The 20,910-nt window shown below is 51.7% G+C and overlaps 1 protein-coding gene across 1 annotated transcript; it reads right to left on the bottom strand.

The window, feature by feature from the left end:
- Positions 1–1,302: 1,302 nt before the first annotated feature.
- On the bottom strand, positions 1,303–16,098 carry EEF1A2 (eukaryotic translation elongation factor 1 alpha 2). The gene is made up of 8 exons (XM_010396867.3): positions 15,937–16,098; positions 14,213–14,436; positions 9,970–10,149; positions 8,637–8,933; positions 4,329–4,479; positions 2,693–2,949; positions 2,372–2,606; positions 1,303–1,652 (listed from the first exon to the last, which is right to left on the bottom strand). Exons 2-8 carry the CDS (start codon positions 14,354–14,356, stop codon positions 1,525–1,527), a joined length of 1,392 nt encoding a protein of 463 aa, XP_010395169.1. The 5' UTR covers positions 14,357–14,436; positions 15,937–16,098; the 3' UTR covers positions 1,303–1,524.
- Positions 16,099–20,910: the final 4,812 nt, after the last annotated feature.

Below are 20,910 nucleotides of genomic sequence, written 5' to 3'. Positions count from 1 at the left end.
CCGGACATGGGATGGGGAGAGTGTCTGGGGAGCAGGCAGGGTGAGTTCATGCAGAGCTCTCTGTAATTCAGCTTGATGTCAGCTCCTTGAGGCTCTGCCTGGGGACACTCAGTGCTGCAGAGCATCAGATGTTAATTAGGATCATTAAGGGCTTTGTGGCACAAACAGCAGTGATGATATTTGTGCCTCTGGAGCTCTCCTGGGAAGGGCCTCGCACGATGCTGCCCTTCACAGAGACTATGTAGGGCCGCCTGTTCCCAGTACTGTCTCTTCCTGAAAGCCAAGTCAGAGGCACAGACAAGCTCAGGATGCCCCAGCACGCTGCTAATGCCTCCTCCAGGGAGGAAATGGCCCTTGGAAACATCCCCACAATGCTGTAGTGGCAGCACAACTCTCACACCACCTCCCTCTTCTGCCTGGTCCATTGTACCATCTACTGCTCCTCCTCACACTCGGTGCTCCCACTCTTTTCCCCTCACAGCTCCTGGCTGTTGCTTTTTGGTCAATCCCAACCACTCAGCACCCACAGCCCTTTGGACTGGCACAGCTGCACTGAGTGGAGCTGGGAGAGGTGCACACCTTGCCTGGGGCTGCAAGATTGTGATGGAAGTCAAAACACTGCCCTGGGTGAAGACCATGAGTTTTGGGGCTTCTTGTGAGACCTGAGTCATGTCTGGGCTTCAATCAGGAAGAAATGTTGCTGTTGAGTTGTTTGGAAAAGGCTGGGGGATCCTGGGGACAGAGCAGCAGGTGGGGAGAGAAGGCAGTCTCAGTCACTGCTCCCAAGATGATGGGGTATGACAGAGACCGAAAGTGATGCTGCTCGCCCTTCCAGGAGACATGGGGTGCTCTCTTTTCCTTCCTTTCAGTGGCATAACTAGGAGGTCAATTTAAGCCTATTTTGCATGGAAAAAAATATAATAAAGGTCCTGGAAAATGATTTTAGAATCTTGAGCTGGTTAAGGAGAGTATCACAACTGCTGTGAGAGCTGTCGCTGCTTCAGGCTGGGGGAATCACCCAGGTCAAGGGGTGCAAGCTGGGGAAGGGCTGGGTGCTGGCTAACGCCCTGAATATGGGCTCACAACTGCCCTCCTTCCTCCTTACTTCCATCCCAGGCCCTCCTGTGCCGACCCCACCATCTACTCTAGGTGGGACTACACAATCCCCACCCAACCCAGCCCCTCTCAATGACAGATGCACACACACACAGCTCCACACCTTTTGGGTTGGTTGGTTTGTTTTGGTTTTTTTTGGGAGGGGGGGGTTTGTCTGGTTTTGTTGGGTTGGTTTTTTTTCCACTGTGGATGTTGCACCAGTTTTATTGGTAAAATTAACATGAAGCCTCACAAACGCTGGAACATGCTTTTCCTTTTAAAGAATTTCCACTGGACCTTAATGGTGAGCATCCAGTCGTTGACATATAAACTCTTACAAGCTGATGTGCACACGTGCGCCCGGGGGAGACGGTGGCAGCGTCCTGGTGTCAGGGATGGTTTCTGCGCGATGCACTGGGAGCCCACGATTCATTTGCCAGCCTTCTGGGCCTTCTGGGCAGACTTGGTGACTTTCCCGGCTCCACCACTCTTCTTCTCCACGTTCTTGATGACGCCCACGGCCACGGTCTGCCGCATGTCACGGACAGCGAAGCGGCCTGAGGGACAGAGAGAGGGGGAATGCAAGTGAGACTCTGAGGCTGAGCTCTTCTGGGAGAGTGGTAGTGGGATCTACACCTCCACTCATGGTGCCATGTGTTACCCCTGCCCTTGGAGCAGGTTCCTGAGCTATGAATCCTTTCTCTGACCACGAGTACTGAGGCTCCCCTCTATTTAAATTAATATTTTTTAAACTTAAACCCCATCTCTTCTCTGCAAGCTCCCAGCATTGCTGAAGCTTCCAGATGTGCAATATCAACCTGATCTAGTGGAAAGTGTCCCTGACCATGGCAGGGGGTGGAACAAGATGGCTTTTTTATGTCCCTTCCAATCCAAACCATCCTAGAACTCAAGCATGGCACTTCCCTACTTTAAAAGGTGGCCTCCACTGAGCAAACTTCCCTCTTTCTTCTCCTGACTAGTTGTTTTAGGGCAGAGAGGAGGAAACTGGAAAAATGCTTCTGTGTTCAGAAACTATCAGGGTTTAGTAACTGTGAAGGAAACCTCGTTGCTCCCAGAGGGAAAACCCAGCCTTTGGAAACTCAGCTCGGCAGAGAGCCTGCCCCACCCCAGCCTACCAGCACATGGGGCAGCAACAAAACATCCTCAGCTCCCTCGCCATCCCGCTGGGAGAAGCTCAGCATGTCTGATGTGAGCTCTGCACCCACAGAGCCCTCATGCTCCTCCACAGGAGACCTCCAAAGAGCCGTTCCCTTACCAAGGGGTGGGTACTGGGAGAAGCTCTCCACACACATGGGCTTGCCAGGGATCATCTCCACGATGGCTGCATCACCCGACTTCAGGGACTTGGGGTTGTCCTCCAGCTTCTTGCCGGAGCGCCGGTCGATCTTCTCCTTCAGCTCGGCAAACTTGCAGGCGATGTGTGCAGTGTGGCAGTCAATGACGGGCGAGTAGCCAGCACTGATCTGGCCAGGGTGGTTCAGGATGATCACCTGAGGGACAGAGCAGTGTCATGGCAAGGCTGGGAGCTTGGGCATGGTGGCAAATGAGGCATGGTGGCATCACCAGCCCTGCTCACCTGAGACGTGAACTGCGCTGCCTCCTGCGGCGGGTCCGACTTGCTGTCCCCGCAGACGTTCCCACGGCGGATGTCCTTCACCGAGACGTTCTTCACATTGAAGCCAACATTGTCCCCAGGCAGAGCCTCGCTCAGGGCCTCATGGTGCATCTCCACGGATTTCACCTCAGTGGTGATGTTCACAGGGGCAAAGGTGACCACCATACCAGGCCGCAGGATTCCGGTCTCCACTCGGCCCACGGGGACTGTGCCAATCCCTGCAGAGACAAGGACAGAGTGCAGCAAAGTTCAATCTGCTTGGTCAGAGCTGGGCCAGAGCCTGGATTCAGCAAAAGCAAGACATCTTCGGTGGTTTTCACCAAAGAACATGTTTGCTCCTTGCCCAAAACCCCCAAGTTTTCAGCAAATCAACACTGGGGTATTGAAAATTGTTATGAGTCCATCCTTCCTACTCAAAGTTTTGTAAAAAAGAAGTAACCCACAGTCAGAAAGTCCTGCTCAATCCACATGCCCCAAAAGTTCTTCTCCTGGAGCAGCTGTGGCACCTCCTGCATGGAGGACTAGGACATCATAGCATGCGTGCAACAACACTGTACGCATCCCTGACGGCCACACCACCAGCTGTGACAGAAAATGAGAGTCAGAAAATGATTGGGATCTTTTACAGCCTGTGTCACCAGGAGACTTTGGGAAAATTCGCCTTTGGAGGCAGGTGAAGAATGATGGAGAGAAACAACATTGAAGAGATTGAGAAGGTTGGCTGGACCCATCTGCTCCTCCACATCCACCCTGCTGCCTCCACCTTCCCTCTTCCCACGGTGTCTCAGCTCCCCAAGGACCTGCCTCCCAGTAAAACCAGATCTCTTTGCCCCAGCTGAGCTAGGGGAGGACACAGACCTCTAACCACTTTTCATCTCCACTGCAAACAAGAGCAGCCTGCATAAAAAACCCTGCTAAATCCCATGTTCAACCCTTGCAGTGCATGTATCCTTGGAAAAGTGTGGGAATGGGCTGGAGAAGGCTGTGCCTGCCTAATCCAGCCCCAGGGAGTCAGCAGTGCTGTCCACTTATGCCAGCAGGTCAGAGAGCTCACAGGGTATTTATAGCTGAGCAAAGTGTCCCCATCACCTCTCCAGAGGGAAGGGGACACGCGTCAGCCACGGCGCTCCCTACATGGCTGGCACAGCTCGCCAGGAGGACGTGCCGATGATGGACACCAGCATTTGGGAAGCTTCGGCAGGTCACAGCCAAGCTCCACCAGCTTCAGCAGCCCTCCCTGCTGGTCTTGTCCCTCATCTGGGTCACAGAATGCTTTTTGCTGCCTCCAACTTGCCTGGCCAGCCATGATCTCTGGGACACACAAATTTGCAGCCATTTTGGCATCATGTGTTCCCTGGGGACAGCTCACAAACCTGCTGGTCCTTTCTGGTCCCTGGGCACCTTTGGGCATGTCCCCTCCACCCCAGACAGCCCAGGCTCAAATGGGGCCTTTGCCCTGCAGCTACCACCCTTTTCTCCAACATTATCTCTGGTTTGAAGAATCAAATCCCTCCAGTTTCCCAACACCTGGAAATGTCATTCCCAAATTCCCATGGAATGAAGACTCCAGTTAAGGCAGAGGAGTGGCAGGGCTCACCTCCAATCTTGTAGACATCCTGGAGGGGCAGGCGCAGGGGTTTGTCTGTGGGGCGGGTCGGGGGCAGGATGGTGTCCAGGGCCTCCAACAGGGACACGCCACTGGCGTTGCCTTCTTTGCGCTCCACCTTCCAGCCTTTGAACCAAGGCATCTGAGAAGAGAGCAGCAACAGAGAACCATGGAATCACAAGGTTGGATGAGACCTTAAAGACCATCTTTTTCCACCCCTCTGGCATGGGCAGGGACATCTTCCATGAGAGCAGGTTGCTCCAAGGCCCATCCAGCTTGGCCTTGAACACTTACAACATTCACTGAGTGTGTCTGTCCTCAGCACCCAGAGGTGAACCCAGAGAGATGTCCCACCAGGACAACCTCCATACAGTCAGTCCTGCCATGTCCTGGCTTTACCAGGGGGCTGGGGAGCTCCTTCCACTCCACCATCCCTGCAGGCTTATTTGCCCCCCTTTGCTCAATCTCCCTCTGTCTTCTAGAAATGAGCAAGACATCCATTAATAGGAGAAAAAGGATGGAAGTGGTTAAAGCCAGCAAACTCACAGCCCCACTTCCAACACAGTCCATGGGCACTGCACCAGCTGCCTGGATCCCAGCCTCCAGGAATGCTGCCTCCAGCACAGGGAACACAGGGTCTGCAGCCAAGTCCCAGCTACAAAGTGCTCAACCTTCAGTCCTGGGAACCAAGTTCCTTCAAGGCGAGCCCCAGACAAACGCTTCTCCCCACTCAGTCTTGCTATCACCCCCGCCCCCCCCCAAGGTCTGGATTCTAAACCCCTGGCTTGGGAGGATGCTGGAAACCCAGCTGCTGAGAGGCAGGATTGTTCTTCATAGATGTTCCCTTCTCCTGACCTAAACTGGACCTTTGAAACTAAAAATTGGCCAGAAAGAGGTGGAGAGGAATGGAAATGTGCTCGGCAGCAGCCATGGTTTAATGCAGGGAACTGCAGTGCTTTATTGGGATGATGCTGCACATCTGGATGGTGTAGCAGCACCTGGAGCTTGCTAGCAAGAAAAATTTAGTCCTGGGTCTGAGACAACCCTAATACAACAAGCAGAGATCAGAGTCTGCAAGGCCATGCCCCTGCCTCTGCACAGAGAGGGTTAGACAGTATTTTCCCATTCCAGAGTCAAATGCTTCCCGTGTGTCCCAAATCCATCACACACTTTGTGGATGTGGCTTTTTTCCCTTACCAACACCAGTGGCACAGTGCAGTGGGCATGGGGAGCTGGGGTGAAGCAAGACCCCCAAAGTGCCCCCAGCTTCACAGCCATCCCTGGAGGATGTGGCTATGCCAAGGGTGGTTTCCTGTCCTGCAATCTGCACCAGCTTTGGGAAGGAGAGAGGGAAAGACTGGACACAGCCAGGGAATTCAGCCTGCATCCAAAGCATTCAGGTCAGCCCCCTTCAGAGGGTCATGTCTGACACCACTTGTCTTTCTTGGTGGCAGTGGCAGGAGGAGCCTGGGGACACTTTTGCAGCAGGTTCTTCCCAGGGCACTGCAGCTCTTGCCTTGCAGCCAGATCCAGCACCAGGCAACAGCTTGGCTAAATGAAAACTCCATCCAGGCATCGAGGGAGCCTCGTGTCATGTGCAGGATGACTCAGACCTTCCCCCATTCTGCTGTGGCAGGGCCCAAACGCCAGGCAGGGACCTGTGCCAGCAGCTGCCCCGTGGCCACCTGCCCACGGGCTCTGCTCTCGAGGATGACAGCCACCAAGTGCCTACAGCTCCCATCCCTCTGTCCCACACAGCTCTGGCACATGGGGAAATGACCACCTCTGCCCATGACACCTGGCTGTCAGAGCCATCCCTCTCTCCAGGGAACTTCTGACAAGCCAAGAATCAGATAAAGACTTAGACACCTTCCGGGAACAAATCTCTTCGAAACCTCAGCATGGCCTCAGGGTGAAAAGCGTCTGTAAAACCTGGTTTGTGCTGCCTCCTATGGCCACCCAAATAAAACCACTGTCATGTATTCCCCAAATCTGCTTCCCAAGGAGCAATTCCTACTCTACCACTCCTATGGCAAAAGCAGGATCTGACCAAACCCTGCAGGTAGACAGGCTCCGGCCCCCCAAAATAACAGCTGAGCTCCAGCTCTTCTACACTCAAAGTCTATTGTACAGAGCAGTTGCCTTTCCCTGACTTTCCCCAGCCCATGAGCACCTCAACACCCCCACCCACGCACCCCAGTGTTGAAGCTGCAGCCCCAGGCCACCACACTCCCTAGCACCAGAGACTGGGCGTGTTTGGGTTGCAGCATCCCACGGGGTGAAAGTCTCCCAAACCACATGGAACGGCCCCATTCTGCCAGCTGCAGCATCACAAAGCTGCTTCACAGAACACCCCATTTCCCAAAAAGCTCTCAAGTGCAAAACTTTGATGGAAGCACGGCCCAGCTGTCATTTTTTTGCAGCTGGCCTTGGGATTCTGTGCAACAGGGATGTGGGCTGGAGTCTCCCACACAGAGCTGGTTCCAGCCTGACATACCACCATACCCCCCTTGCTCAGAGGCAACAGGAACTGCAGGGACATCATGGCTCTAATCCCCACTTTCTGATAAGTCCCCTGACAGACAGACAAGTCACTTGACTGCCTTGTGCTTCAGTGAAACCTGTCCAGAAATTACAAGTGAAAATAATCAGAGCTTTTTCAGGCGAGGAAGGAGAGAAGAGACATCTACACCAGGTTCCTGCTTAAGCTTTCCTAGAGATGGTGCAATATGGGGAGGAGGAGTCTGTCCCTGCACCCTCTCCAGCAGAGCTCATGCTGTTCCAGACCAGGCCAGGTTTTCTTCCCAATTCCCCAGCTCAGGCAGCACCCAGAAGCCAGCTGCCTCCTTAGGACAAAGGAGAGAGTTATTTCACCCCCTGCCTTCTGTCAGGCAGCACATTACACTGGGAACCTGCCCTGAGACCCCTCTGGAGGAAGGGGCCCACTGAGCTCCTGCTCTGTGCCTCCCCTCTGCAGCCTATTAATAGGAGAATTGTTCAGGATCATCTTCCCAGCCCAGCAGCTGCTGACATTTGGAGCCTGCCTGATTGAGGCACCCAGGAACCACGGGGCTGGGTTTGGCATGGCCGTGGCTGACCTTTATCCCAGCTCTGCTCCTCAGGGAACAGGAATCTCCCAAGCACACCGATAATTCCTTCCTTCCAAACCATCCCAAGTGAGCTGCCCTTCCTGTGCAGGGCAGGAGCTGTGTTTTGTGACTGTGTGAGCTCGCATTGCAGAATTCCCCTCACCCAGGCTTGTGATCCCTGACCTCCCTCAGTTGCTGCTGGACTCATGGATTGCCTCCCTTGTCACAAAGCCCTGCCCTGTAATCCACAGGTGATGTCCTGAAGTCCCCCTAAGGATCAAATTTCCCATTGGTTTCACAAGAGATTCCTGGGGTCTGAGCAACTTGCTCAAGGTCACACAGAAGTCATCAGAAGAGCAGGGACCTTCCTCTGGCCAGGACTTTCCAGCCCATCACTTCTTTAGAAGACTAACCCTGGGGTAGCTTTTCCTTCAACAAAACCAGTGTAAGAATAACAAGTGTTATGGGCAGCCTGTCTGCCAAAACCTCCATCCTTCCTAAGCTCTTCCTTCTGTTGTGTGAACTGATGGCACAGGCCCCCCCCAGAGCACCCTGCCTTTGTCTCCCCACCATCCTCATCACAGAGGGAGTAAAAACCAACTGGAAAAGGAGCAGCCCCAAATGGATGCTCTACAGAACTTTGGGTTTGGCATGGAAAACCTGGTACTTCCTCAAGAAAACATCACCTGTGGGAGTGAGATCCCAGCACTGGAACTGGAGGTTTGGCCATCACAGTGACACAGAGCATCAGTGGGAAAGGGGACTGAGACCCAGCATGAGGGAGCCTGGCTGCAGGGGGGAACTGCTCCAAGCCTGACACCAGACTGTGTTATTCCCCTCAGAAAACAATGCCCTAAAAACACATCTGCTGCTCCTGCTGAGAGTGACAATTGCTGCTCTAACGTCACTGTGAGTTCTGACAAGGCAAAAACTTCAAGTCCCGGCCCAGAAGCAAAGCCAGCAAGATCATCTCCTGAAGATGCTCATGTTTAGCTGCTGGGGTGCCTGGCCAGGGCACAGCACCCATGAACAGTGAGCCCATTCATCCTGCCCAGGGCCAAGCAGAGCTCCATAGCACATCATCTGTGCTGCCAGCATGGGCCTTTGTGCACAACGGGCACATGAAACGTTTGCAGAGCACAGAGTTCATCTTCAGTCCGGGTCAGGATCCCCGGGGTGGGGGGAGAAGTCTAACACAAGGCACACTTACATTGGGAGAGGGCTCCAGCATGTTGTCTCCATGCCAGCCCGAGATGGGCACGAAGGGAACTGTGGCCGGGTTGTAGCCGATCTTCTTGATGTAGGCGCTGACCTCCTTTACGATTTCATCGTAGCGTTTCTCGCTGTAAGGGGGCTCTGTGGAATCCATCTTGTTGATGCCCACGATGAGCTGCTTCACCCCCAGGGTGTAAGCCAGCAGGGCGTGCTCGCGGGTCTGCCCGTTCTTGGAGATGCCGGCTTCAAACTCACCCACGCCGGCAGCGACAATCAGGACAGCGCAGTCAGCCTAGGGGGAGAGAGCAAATGAGCTGCTGCTGTCCCCAGAGAGCATGGCCCTGGTGACACTCCTGAGGGCTTTGAGGGAGTTCCAGATGACTCCCTGCCAGCTGCTACCCATAATCCTGATGATCCACCTCAAAACTGACCCAGCTGTGCTATTTCAGACTTGCCAGACCCACATTGTGCATTGCGAGTGGGAAACCGGGGTGGATCCCTCTTGGATGCAAGACTCTGACCAGGACCTCATCTTGATCATCTACAGACAAGGTTTTATTTAAAACCCCCCTGAAGTCTTACAAAAAACCTCTGTGGGTGATGGGTGTGACTCCAGCCATGGAAACTGTTCCCCAGATTACTTTTGTACCCAGAATACACAGCAGAAGCTGCCTGGGTTTGGCAAAAAGCCAGGCCCAGCCCAGCTGGCACCTCAATGGAAATCTCACTGGGCATGTGCTGGGGTTCACCCAGCACCCACCAGTCACAGGGAGATGCAGGAATGTCCCACAGTGCAATGAAAGGAAACCACCCTACTCAGGAAGGGTAGACCATTGGGTCTGGCAATATGATGTGCGACAAAGACAGCTGTTTTGAGGAAAAGGAAGGAGAAAAGATCTGTGGAGCCTCCTTTATCCAATAAAACCTAGTGGACTGTTGGAAGTTTCCTGTATATCTCATTTGGCTGAGGCTAAAATAATGTGGAGATACCCTCACACAAAGGCCTGTAGCTCACAGTATCCCAGATCCCAGGCAGGCCACATTCATCCCACCTTCTCACGTGGGTGGAAATGGGGTGGAGAAACCCCCTCTTTGTGCCCAAAGACACCCTTTGTCCCAGACACCCAGGGAGGTGCAGGACCCTGGCATGCTGGGTCTCTGGTGCCATCAGTCTCTTGGGTGGACCCTGCTGGACACTCCTCAATGTTTTCTCTCTCAACTCCCCACCTCCAAAAGGACTCCCACTGCACCTATGTGACCTTGGGCTTGTGAACAAGGCTCAGCCTCCCCCCTCCAGCAGCCCCCGCCCCCTGGGCCCCATTTCTCACCTGGGAGGTTCCAGTGATCATGTTCTTGATGAAGTCCCTGTGGCCAGGGGCATCAATGATGGTGATGTAGTACTTGGTGGTCTCAAACTTCCACAGCGAGATGTCAATGGTGATGCCACGCTCACGCTCGGCCTTCAGCTTGTCCAGCACCCAGGCGTATTTGAAGGACCCCTTCCCCATCTAGCCAACACAGAGGCAAGAACCAGTGAGAAACCCAAGCCCACAGCACTGCTGATGGCCTCCCACCCATCAGGGCACTTCCCAAGCTCACACAGGGTCACACTGCAAACATTAAAGGCAAAATTCCCTAAATTCAGTGAGAGCTGTGGTCTATTTACTAATAAATACAGGGGAAAGGAGATGTTGCTCTCAACATGTTCCTCAACAGGATGCAGGAGAGGTTGGAATGAAGTGAATTTGTGAGTAGGGCTGGATGGGCAGGACCTGAAGGCAGCAACCCATGAGGACTCCTCCATGAAACACCAGGATACTGCACTGCTGCTGGGAAATCCTGTACAGAGACATGGAAAGCTGCTTCTTGTCACACTAGATGTCTCTGAGAGGATATTTATATACTTATCCCATCTCCTCACCTTAATGGAGTTATTGAAAAAGGTCTGTTTATGGGATTTATTTTGTTTTATTTCCCATGGTTTCACAGAGATGCATATGAAGGGACATGGTCTAGTGGTGGGCTTGGCAGTGCTAGGTTAATGGTTGGACTCGATCTTAGAGGGCTTTTCCAACCTAAATGATTCTCTGATTCTGTGATTTTAATCCATGACTCAGACCTGTGAGGCAGCTGGTTAGGGGGAAAGGGCATTGCTGCATGAGCGAGCCCAAAACTGGCAGGGGTGTAGGAGTGGAATGGGTTAAAAGAAAATGAAATGAGGGATGGTTGCTACGAGCAGAATAGAAATGTGATTGATTTTTGCCACAGAGTGTGCAAATTCACAGGAAAAGCTACTGTGAGCTGCAGCCAGACCAACTGTCGTTGCCAAATGGCCAAAATCTCAGCCAACATTGTAATGCAGGAAATCATGCTGGGGGAGATTAGCTCCAGTAAATCTTTCTGCCAGTGATAAAGCACATTCCCTGGTAAAACCACAGTGGCACTTCTGAAGTGCCTTCTCCTTTGGGTTGGAGCCCTTTGACGTCATGGCACCAGGGAGAGCTGGATTTCCCTCCAGCATGGAGGTCATGCTCCCAGTCTGAGCTGGGATCCTGCCGAGGTGGAGATGGGGCACAACAAGCCCACCCTTGCTGACCCCGCTGTGTGCTGGGGCAGTCAGAGGAGCCTGGCCAAAGCGAGGGGTTAAAATGGGCCGCGGCCTTCAGCTCTTGGCCTCAGATACAAGGGAGTTTTAAGGCAGAGAAAGGAATTTAGGTCATTTGCAGATGATTTAATGGTCTACTGCTATGCAAGGTCAGAGCTGTGATACCCTGCTCCCATCCATCCATCCCTCTGTTCTCTGCAAGCACAGTTTCTTCTGGCCCATTACCAATCACCGGTCAGAGGGAAGCACTTCCCAGTGGCAGGTACCAAAGGCTCCAGTGATGAGACTCCCCAAGAAAGAGAAGGCAGCATCACGTCTAAACCTGCCCACACCATGCCTGGGGGCTGGTCTGCTCCATCTCCCACACTCCAGCCCTGTTTCCAGCCAGCACAAGGAATTAATGGTGACAGCCTGTTTCATAACAGCTGAGTGCTGCGATGACTTTGCAGCTTGCTCTGGAGGATTACAGGCAAAATCCTAAAGCCAGGGGCAAGACTTCCCCTCCTCAGAGGGGATGCCAGGTCGAGGAGGTGATGCCCCATCTCCACTGGGAAGCTGTGAGCTCTCACTGGGATGGAAAAATCCAGAATCAAGTCTCTGCTCCTGAGCATCCTCCTGACACTGGATTTAGGGAGGGGGTAGAGCAGGAGCTTGGAGGTTTTTAGAATCAAATAATGGTTTGGGTTGGAAAAGACCTCACAGGTCATCTCATTCCAACCCCCCTGCCATGGACAGGGGCACCTTCCACTAGACCAGGTTGCTCCAAATCTCATCCAACTTGGCCTTGAACACTTCCAGGGATGGGGCCTAGTTAACCCTTTCCAGCATGCACATCAAACTCCCCCTTCCCAGGGAACAGGGTGGAGTCATCAGAGTGTGCTCATTTACTGCTGGGGATGGAGATACAGCAGGGAATGGTGCATTTGTGCATTGCATTAACAATGGGCTCTTCTCGGGCAGGAGGTCAATCAGCACATCCCGCAGCCTCTCCCCCATCAGCAGCCTATTCCCTCCCTTCCGGAAGGGGAAACTGAGGCACAGAGTAGACCCCTGGCTCTCCCATGGCAGATGAGTGGGAATCAGCACCTTCTTGCCATCAGCCATGTCCACACACACAACCAGCTGCTCATCACGTGTGAGACCCCCCCCAGAGCTCGGCATCACACGTAACGTGAAGACAAATGAGATCCTTTATTTAGCAAGCAGTTTCCCTCCTTTCACGGGGTGTATTCAGTTACCCAGAGCTGGTGTTGAAAAACCCAGGGTATTATCTAGCTCTGCACAATACCTTCCCTGTTCAGTGCCAGAAATAGCCTGATTTTCCCTGATCAAACCCCAGCGGAGGGACAGCTTTCTATTTGGAGGCCACAAATACTGATTATTTATTTTTTTTTAAAAACAGAACAACTCCTCTTTCAGAGATACTGTTACTTCTGCCCTTGAATCAGAAGAAAAAAAAGGGAGAAATCCTCACTCTTTTCTCTTAAATAAAATAACAGACCCTGGGTTTTTTGTTGGCTTTTTGGGTGCACGCAGGCCTCCATTTCCTGTGAATGCCACCTAATGGAAGCAAACCCTTCCCCAGCCCTGCATCAGAAAATGGAGTCTGTAAGCTCAGTCAATAGGCTATTAATAGCAGCCTCCGGTGCCCGCGGATCCTGGCAAGTCAGTGAAAGTGTCTGTTCAATTAAAACCACTGCAATCACATCGACGATAACCTTATCATGCCTTATCTGACCTTATAGGTAAAGGGGGGAATTTATGGAAGGATATCAGCAATCATTTTAAATCAAGGGAAAGGGATCATTTTGTATGAAGGAATAGGCTCTTTGCTCAAGGATGGGGAAAAAAGGCTGAAAGTAAGGCAGGAAAATAAGGGATTTAGCTCAGATGCTATCAGCAAATTAAAAAGGTTAAGACAGACAGCAAAATGTGAAATCAAGAGTGGCAGCTCTGTAAATTTTTTTTGGTGACTGAAATGTGGGATCTTGACCAGAAAAAAAAAAAAAAAAAAAAAAAAGAAAGGAGAAAGGAGGGGTATCTGCATTAAAGATTCCCAGAGCGATGACGACAAGCCATCTTCTGAGTGACAGGAGCTGCCCTATGGATAACACAGCCAGGCTGTTCCCGGCTCACCCACCTCTCTAGAATTTACCATCATTAATTTCTCAGTACTCCCAATTCACATTTTTCTTCCCAAGACTGTTTCTTCCTCTTTAACCTCGGGCTTTGCCACATTGCAGGTATCGGGTGGTGCTCTGCTGTGTGACAGCTTCTAAATGCACGCACGATAAAATTGTTACAAATGCCCCCATTATAAGGGTCAAACAAAAGAATTTAACTTAAATGCTCAGATTTCTAGCCAGCTTTTCTGTAGCATAGGCTACCAATCAAACTACACACCAGACCACCTGCCTGAGGAAAATGGGAATGGGGTTTTTCAACCGGATCAAATGAGTGGTTCAGCTGATGCTGCACCTTGTCCCCAGCAGGCGCTGGAAGCTGATGCTTGGGAGTGAAATTCAGGCAGCCCTGACCTCGGCAGTGAGGGATTATCAGGTTTTCCCCCCCGTGCACCGTATTTAAAAGGAATTTCATGCCTTGAAGCACCATGATTTGTGGCTTTTCCAGAATCCTGGTGATTACTGCTGGTTCCCTAACCCATCTTGCAGACCTCGCCGTGCCCCTGCCCTCATTAACAGCCGGCAGCTGGGAGTCCCCCAGCTCCGGAAAAGAGGGTGGCGAGCGCCCAAATGGCCTATTTTCCCAAGGCCAGAGAAGTCGGGAAGACCCAGGGGTGCAAAGGGAGAAAAATAGATGGGAACAAAGGGAGAAATAGAAGGTAAGAGAAGGGCAGCACCAGCAAAAGGGGAATACTGCCTGCGGGATACTCGTGGGGATCAGCGTGGAGCATCCCCGCGGGAGGGAATGCGGGCTGGGGGCAGGCTGAGGGGCGGACTCCTCACCTCGGCAGCCTCCTTCTCAAATTTCTCAATGGTCCGTTTGTCGATGCCCCCGCATTTGTAGATGAGGTGCCCGGTGGTGGTGGATTTCCCAGAGTCCACATGCCCGATGACGACGATGTTGATGTGTGTCTTCTCCTTCCCCATGCTGCTGGGCTACGCGGGGCTGGCCGGGGCGGGCGGCGCTGGGGAGGGCGGTGGGGAACGCAGCTGCCTTTTGGGGGAGGCTGCGGGGAAAGAGGCAGGCGTCAAAAGAGCCCCCCTGTGCCAGCCCCCTCCCAGCCCTTCGGGAAAGGCTGTCCTCCCCTCGCCCCACCTTCCCGCTGGACCAACGCGCCCGGGGGTGCCCGGCCTCGTCTGGCAGCTCTGCCCGTGCTGGGTCAGAGCCAGCCTGCCCCCGGAGGAGGCCAGCCGGGCTATTTCGGGCTGCCACGTCCAGCCTCCAAGTCTCAGCAAGATGCCGTGTTTTTCGGCATCTTGCCCTCCACCGCCCTCGCGGAGACCCCCAGTTCCCAGGGCTACGTCATCGATACTTCGAAGGTGCCCTTCCTCCCTGGAAAACCTCCCTGCGACTCAGCGCTGCTTCCGCTGCCTTCTCGCTCTTTCCAAACCCGAGGGCATCTCCTCCATGTCGTGGGTGCCCTGGGAGGAGCCGAGGGTGCCCGTCCTCCCGGGCTGCCCTCACCACTCCCCAGCTGGGCACAGTTCAGGTGACAACTGGGCGTCTGCAAAATGGGGTGGACAAAAATAGCCCTCGCCTGCTCCCCCAAGCAGGGCTGCCAACAGTGGGGCTGCCGAGGGCTCCTCTGAGCCTGCACTGGGGGGGTTTATTATATTTTGCTGCCATGAAACTGGATGGAACAGAGGGAGGAGGCTAAAAACGCAAACGGATGTATCCGGGGAGCTGTCCTGGCATCTCCCGGCGTTGCCATGACTCTGCAGCTGCACACAAACCGGGCACAATTAGGAGCTTTAATCTGACGTCTAATAAAATCCAATTTCACGAATCTGCCCATAGAAGTAAAGGAGGTCAGGAGGAGTTTGCTGCTCTAATAGCGATTCAGTCATGCGGGTGATAACATTCCCAGCGAGAAGCTTCCCTGGGCAGCAGGAGCCGCGGCTGTCCGGTCCCTCCTGCCCTTGAACCCAGCCAGCCCGGATCTGGCCGTTTTGCGGCTCCACTGTGATGCCCGGTCCCGGAGCTCCCAGTCCTGGGTGCGGGTCCCTCTCCCCCCTGCAGACCCCTGGCACACGGGGGGAGATGCAGGATCTCTTTGGGAATTGGGGATTTTTTTTTTTATTCCTTCCCTAGGGAGCTAAAGGCATCCCTGCCCATGGCAGGGGGGTTGGAACGAGCTGATCTTTAAGGTCCTTCCAACCCAAACCATTCGAGGATTCTATGATTCTAAAGGCAGGGTGGGGGGAACAAGGGGGGAGCTCGGGGGGATTATCAGGTTTTCCTCCTCATGCACAACCTTTAGAAGGATTTTCATGTTCTGAAGCACCACGGCTTGCGTGTTATTTCCCACCTGCGGGAAGACGCACCTGCGGGATGAAGGAATGGTCCAGCCCCATCCTTTCCCTTCTCGGGGTACCCCCCACCCCAGGGGCTGACAGCACCCACGCACGGGGTGGGGAGGGCACTGATCCCCCGCAGCCCCTGGGGCAGGACACCCCCCTGCATCCCGGTTGTCCCCCCCATCCCGCCGGGGTCCCGCAGCTCTTACCGGGGCGGCGGTCGGGGCGGCCAGAGGCTGCCGGCTTGGGCTCCGCCGCCTTTATCTCCGCGGGAGGGGCCCACCTATCGACGGCGGCAGCGCAATGCAGCGGCCCCCCGCACTACGGCAATGCGGTACCGGGCGGGGGAGGAGGAGGAGGAGGCGCGGGGGGGACGGGGGAGGAGGAGGAGGAGGAGGAGAAGAAGAAGGGAGAGGCGGGAGAGACGGGGGACTGGGAGGGAATGTGTAGGGATGGGAGGGAGGTGGAAGGATGGGAGATAAAGGGATGGGGGAAATGGAAAGGTGGGGAGAGATGGAAGGGTGGAAGACGGACGGATGGGAAGATGCAAGGCTGAAGTCAAAGGGAAACAGTGAGATGGAAGATGGAGAGAGGGGAGGAATGTGGAAGGATAAAAGATGGAGAGACAGGAGACACAGAAGATGAAGGCGTGAGAGGGAGGTGGAGAGATTAGAGGCAGAAGGATGGAAAGATGGGAAAAATGGAGGAGAAATGGAGAGGTGGAGGAATAGAAAATGGAGGGATGGGAAGACTGAAATCAGAGGGAAAGAGCAGGATGGAAGATAGAGGGATGGGGGTAAGATGGGAGGATAAAAGATGGAGAAATAGGAGAGCTGGAAGATGAAGACATGAGAGGGAGGTGAAGGGATGGAGGAGATGGAGAGACTAGAGATAGAGAGAAGGGGGGAAGACAGGTAGATGGAGGCAAGGGCTTTTTGGAAGACAGGAGAAATTATGGAAGGGGGGGCTTGGACCCCCTGTGGCAGCCTGGGAGAGAAGGGACAGGGTTGGGATTGGAGGGGGCCACCAAATCCCACATCCCTTGCTCTGCCCCCACTGGGGCCAGTGGTGCAGAAGGGCTGTGCTCCCACAGGGGCTGGGAGGAGAGGGGTCCCTGCAGGGCACAAACACAACCATGGGCAGATGCTGAGGGCACTGCCCCACATCTCTGCCTCCCTGGGAACGCATCAGCCCAGGAGCAAGTGGCAAAGCAAGGGACAAACTGAGCAAAACAGATTTCTGCACCTGCAACATGGACAGGGGCTGCTCAAGAATTTGTGGTTTATCAACATCATCTCATTTAACAGCAAGTGGGGTTCAAGTCCTAGGAAGACAAGGAAACCATAAGTAATCTCTTTCAGTAATATAATGACATTTTCTTTGCATAAAAACAACAATATGTAGTGGTCAGAATATTCGTATCTGTGTCAGCTGTGCATTTCCAAGGCCAATCCAAAATTTTCTGTGTCCCAAAGCCAAATACAGGTCAAAAGAAAGCTAATTTTGAATAAAGATATGAAATAATCCAGACTAATTTTATGGCCCAGACCATCCTTCCAGTGAATGTAACAGCTCAGTTAGATACCCTTATGAAGATACTCTTACCTTCCTAGACTGAGGGTTAAAAACTTACTCATTATGTGGATAAAAATGTTCCTAACTTCTCATTAGTGCCTAAAGGGAGGCCTTTTTTAATGAATATTATAGCTCATTGGTATTTTCTTAGAAATATGATAGTCAAGCTATCTTGTTTTTATGAAGCATTCCTTGCACAACATAAAATGCACTGAATGCCAGGAAAAATAAAAAGAAACTTCCAAGGAGAAGGCTCTAAGAGGATTTAAAGAGATTACCCCAGCCTAGTTTTGGGACAGGGGTAGAAGCTTTACCACAGTTTTGGATGGGCTGGAGATGAACAGCAAGCATGATAACATAGAGGAGGGAGAGGTTTATAAATCCCTTATCCTTCCTATCCATATTTTAGTGCTCTTCCCTTTTTTTACACAAGGGCTGAGGCAGCCTGGGAACTGCCCTCAGCAGAGTAATGGCTGGGTTTTACAATGAAGGTGGAGATGGAGTAAATCCTGGTCACCTCTGCCAGGTGAGCGTGGGATGGACTGCTCCTGTCTCCTTTCCTTCTCCAGTAAACAGAATTTTAGTTTCCACCCCTTTTCCCAGGCAGGACGAAGGGAACTGGGCAGTGGCCTGTTCTGCACTGAAATAGAGCCTGGCGGCCCATCAGCCTATAAATAGTCCAGGACCTGAGTAGGAGAGAGGGCTGTCAGACCTGGCTAATCCCAGCTCCCTTAAGCCACTTTACCCCCAGCCTCGAGAGGCTTAAAGCCACAGCTGTGTGCCCAGGTTTGGCTGGCACCGGGGGCAAAGGACTTCACTGAACACATGAGGTCCCTGGGGACCATCAAGCTCAACTGCCACGCCTGAGTGCTACAATTTTCCCTCACAAAAATGGTGTAAATTTGCCCTTAAATGTTCAGCTGTGTAAAATAACAGAGACCCGAGCAAGCAAAATCTGAGGGTGGCTGAAGTTTAGCACCTCATCTCCCTCCATCTGCCGTCAGATCCACGGCCCAGCTGAAACAATTCCCCTACATCATATTTAGGCTGGATTCACCCTCCCCATAAACCACCACCAAATGATTTAGGGTGACTCAAAAAAAAAAGAAATCCCCCTTCCCCCTGAAGGGACAGGCAGGCTGCACACAAACATGGCAGGGACTTCTTACTCCTTTCATCATCATCATCACCTCCACCCCATCCAGCCCCACAGCCCGAGTTGAGATTTGATGCTTTAAATGGTACTAAAATTTCAATTTGCCCATACATAACAACTGGAATTTATTTTTTTCTGCAAGAGGCCCCACACAGTGTGACTGGGAGAGGGAATAATCCACAGTGCTGGTAATTTGTATGGATCTGGGATGTGAACACCCCAGGCTGCCTGCCTGGATTTGCCTGGCTCTGGGGGTGTTTCTGCCCGTGAGTGTTCAGTTCACTGAGCACTTGTGTGTTTGTCATTATAAAAGGGCTCCTCTGAATGAGGTGGTTTGGGCAGGGTAGATGGCAGCCACGAGGAATGCCAGCCTGGATGTTACTCCAGAAGCTCTGCTCTCACTAGTGAAAAGCTGGGGCTGGACAGAGGGATGACTGTAAATTGCTGTTTTCTTTCTATGCAAAGAAATAGAGATACAGTCCTTGAAAGGAAGAAGCACAGCCCGGCCTCATGCAAGAGCCATCAGAAAAGCAGACCAAAGGTGTCCTACAGTACTCCATTTTTACTGCATAAAGAAGAATTCAAGATAAATAACTTTGCACCAGCACTAAGTTCAGTTTATTTCCTCACATGCTCTCCTAAAAGTCTAAACACAGCAAATAGGTATTATAATTAATATAGATTAATTGTTACTGAGACTTTACCCAGTTCTGTCATGAAGTGTAAATATTTTCCTTGAGTTAAGCCAGAAGTAAATCACGGCATTACATTTGATGTAATTTCAATGAGGTGTTTGTGATATCTCTGAATTGCAGGGGGAATATAAAAGCAAAATGTTGTCCGAGAGTGGTTTATTGCTGTGAAGCTCCTCTTTGCTTCTTTGTTTTCTGCTTCCACACCTTCTTTTCTCTCTCAGAGAGCTAAATAATGTGAGATCAGGAATTCTGCAGTCTGTTTTCAAACAGGGCTGCCTCTGGGCCCATGCAGGTTCCTCTGGGTGGCTGGTCTAACCTGGACAGCCTTTCTTGCCCTTTCCTGACATTCTTGCCCATCTCAGCTCCCATGACCACGCGGAGACTGCAGAGCTGAGCCAGATGTGCTCTAATGTAGACTTGGTGCTCTGAATATCCAGATGTGCTCTAATGTAAACTGCTGCTCTGAATAGCCACAGCTCACTGAGAGCAGCAGACGAGCTCAGCTCCTGCCAAGGGAACTCGCAGTAGCCTGTGCTCCCAAGGCAATCATCTCAAACAAATGACATTTCTCCCCATCAACATTATTAAAGCCTTTCTGTCATCGGATCTATTTATCACTGTCTGTCTTCCCTTTCTCACATCACACATCTTGGTCTAACCAAATTCTTAAGATTAAGCATCTCTCATGAGGCAGCAGTTACAGCCTTCCTGTCTTTTCCAGCTATACACACATAGTTGTTAATAATAATAATAGTAATAAATAACTGTGCAGCTGGATGAATTATTCATAAATGAACATACCACAATGCTTGACGTTATCTTCATACATACCCAAGAAAGATGACTGTGTATATTTCAAAGTCATTTTTCTGTTAGATAGAGGAGTAAGGGTTTTGATGTGTGCACAGTTAAGTAAAGTCAAGTGAGTGTAATGCAAAGCAAAACTTTCCCAAACCCACAGCATTTTTGCCAGAGCACAGAGCTGGCTGTGCCAACAGGAGGCTCTGCACGTGTGCGCAGTGCCCACAAACACAGACTCATTGCTGAAGCTGTGCAGACATTCCCACTTCCATTTCTTCTTCCATCCGTGCTCCTGACAATTTACCAACGTTTTTAAATATAACTACTCACTTCCCTCCTTTCTGCAGAACTGCAATTTTGGAAACTGCCTAAATAAGTGATTTTTTTTTTTCCCCTGTTTCCATTATACTGGGATCATTTTAACAGAGTAGAAGAAAATGCCACATAATATTCTGCCTTACACTTTAAAATACAATTATAGTCAAAATGTGAATCTAAAAATGGACTCATGGGACCAAAGTCTCAGACACTGTAAACTGGCACAGATTCATTCTCTTAGGCAGAACTGGAGTGTATTGCTGAGAATTTGACATAGCAGCTTTATATCAATGAATTCATTTAAAACTGCAGTAGCTTCCAAGGAAAGGGTTTTCCTGTTCACCAGCCTGATAAACAAACTTGTAAATTTAGTATCAGAGTCCTTGATATTGTGTAAGTGGCTATAAACGATTCTGTAGTCAATTAACAATTCTGTTACTGATATATGAGCCAGATTTAAACTAAATCAGTCTCCCACGTTTGCACGACCTTGGTTTGTGCAGCAAATGCAGCTCTGAATTCAGGCAGCATTTTACCCTGGTAAACCCCAAAATTTATCACTAAACTTATGGACTTGACTCTGGACCATAACTGTACTCCATGAATTTTTATTCTTTAATTTATCTGGGCTTAAAGAA

The sequence above is a fragment of the Corvus cornix genome, chromosome 20 (assembly GCF_000738735.6).
Source record: "Corvus cornix cornix isolate S_Up_H32 chromosome 20, ASM73873v5, whole genome shotgun sequence".
Lineage (NCBI taxonomy): Eukaryota > Metazoa > Chordata > Aves > Passeriformes > Corvidae > Corvus > Corvus cornix.
This window is presented reverse-complemented; position numbering and strand designations above follow the sequence as displayed.

Coding starts and splice junctions, on each gene's coding strand:
- EEF1A2 (XM_010396867.3), bottom strand. CDS start 14,356: ATGGGGAAGGAGAAGACACACATCAACATCGTCGTCATCGGGCATGTG. Junction 4,480..8,636: donor TGCTGGAGCCCTCTCCCAAT/GTAAGTGTGCCT, acceptor CTCTCTTCTCAG/ATGCCTTGGTTCAAAGGCTG. Junction 2,607..2,692: donor CAGCGCAGTTCACGTCTCAG/GTGAGCAGGGCT, acceptor TCTGTCCCTCAG/GTGATCATCCTGAACCACCC.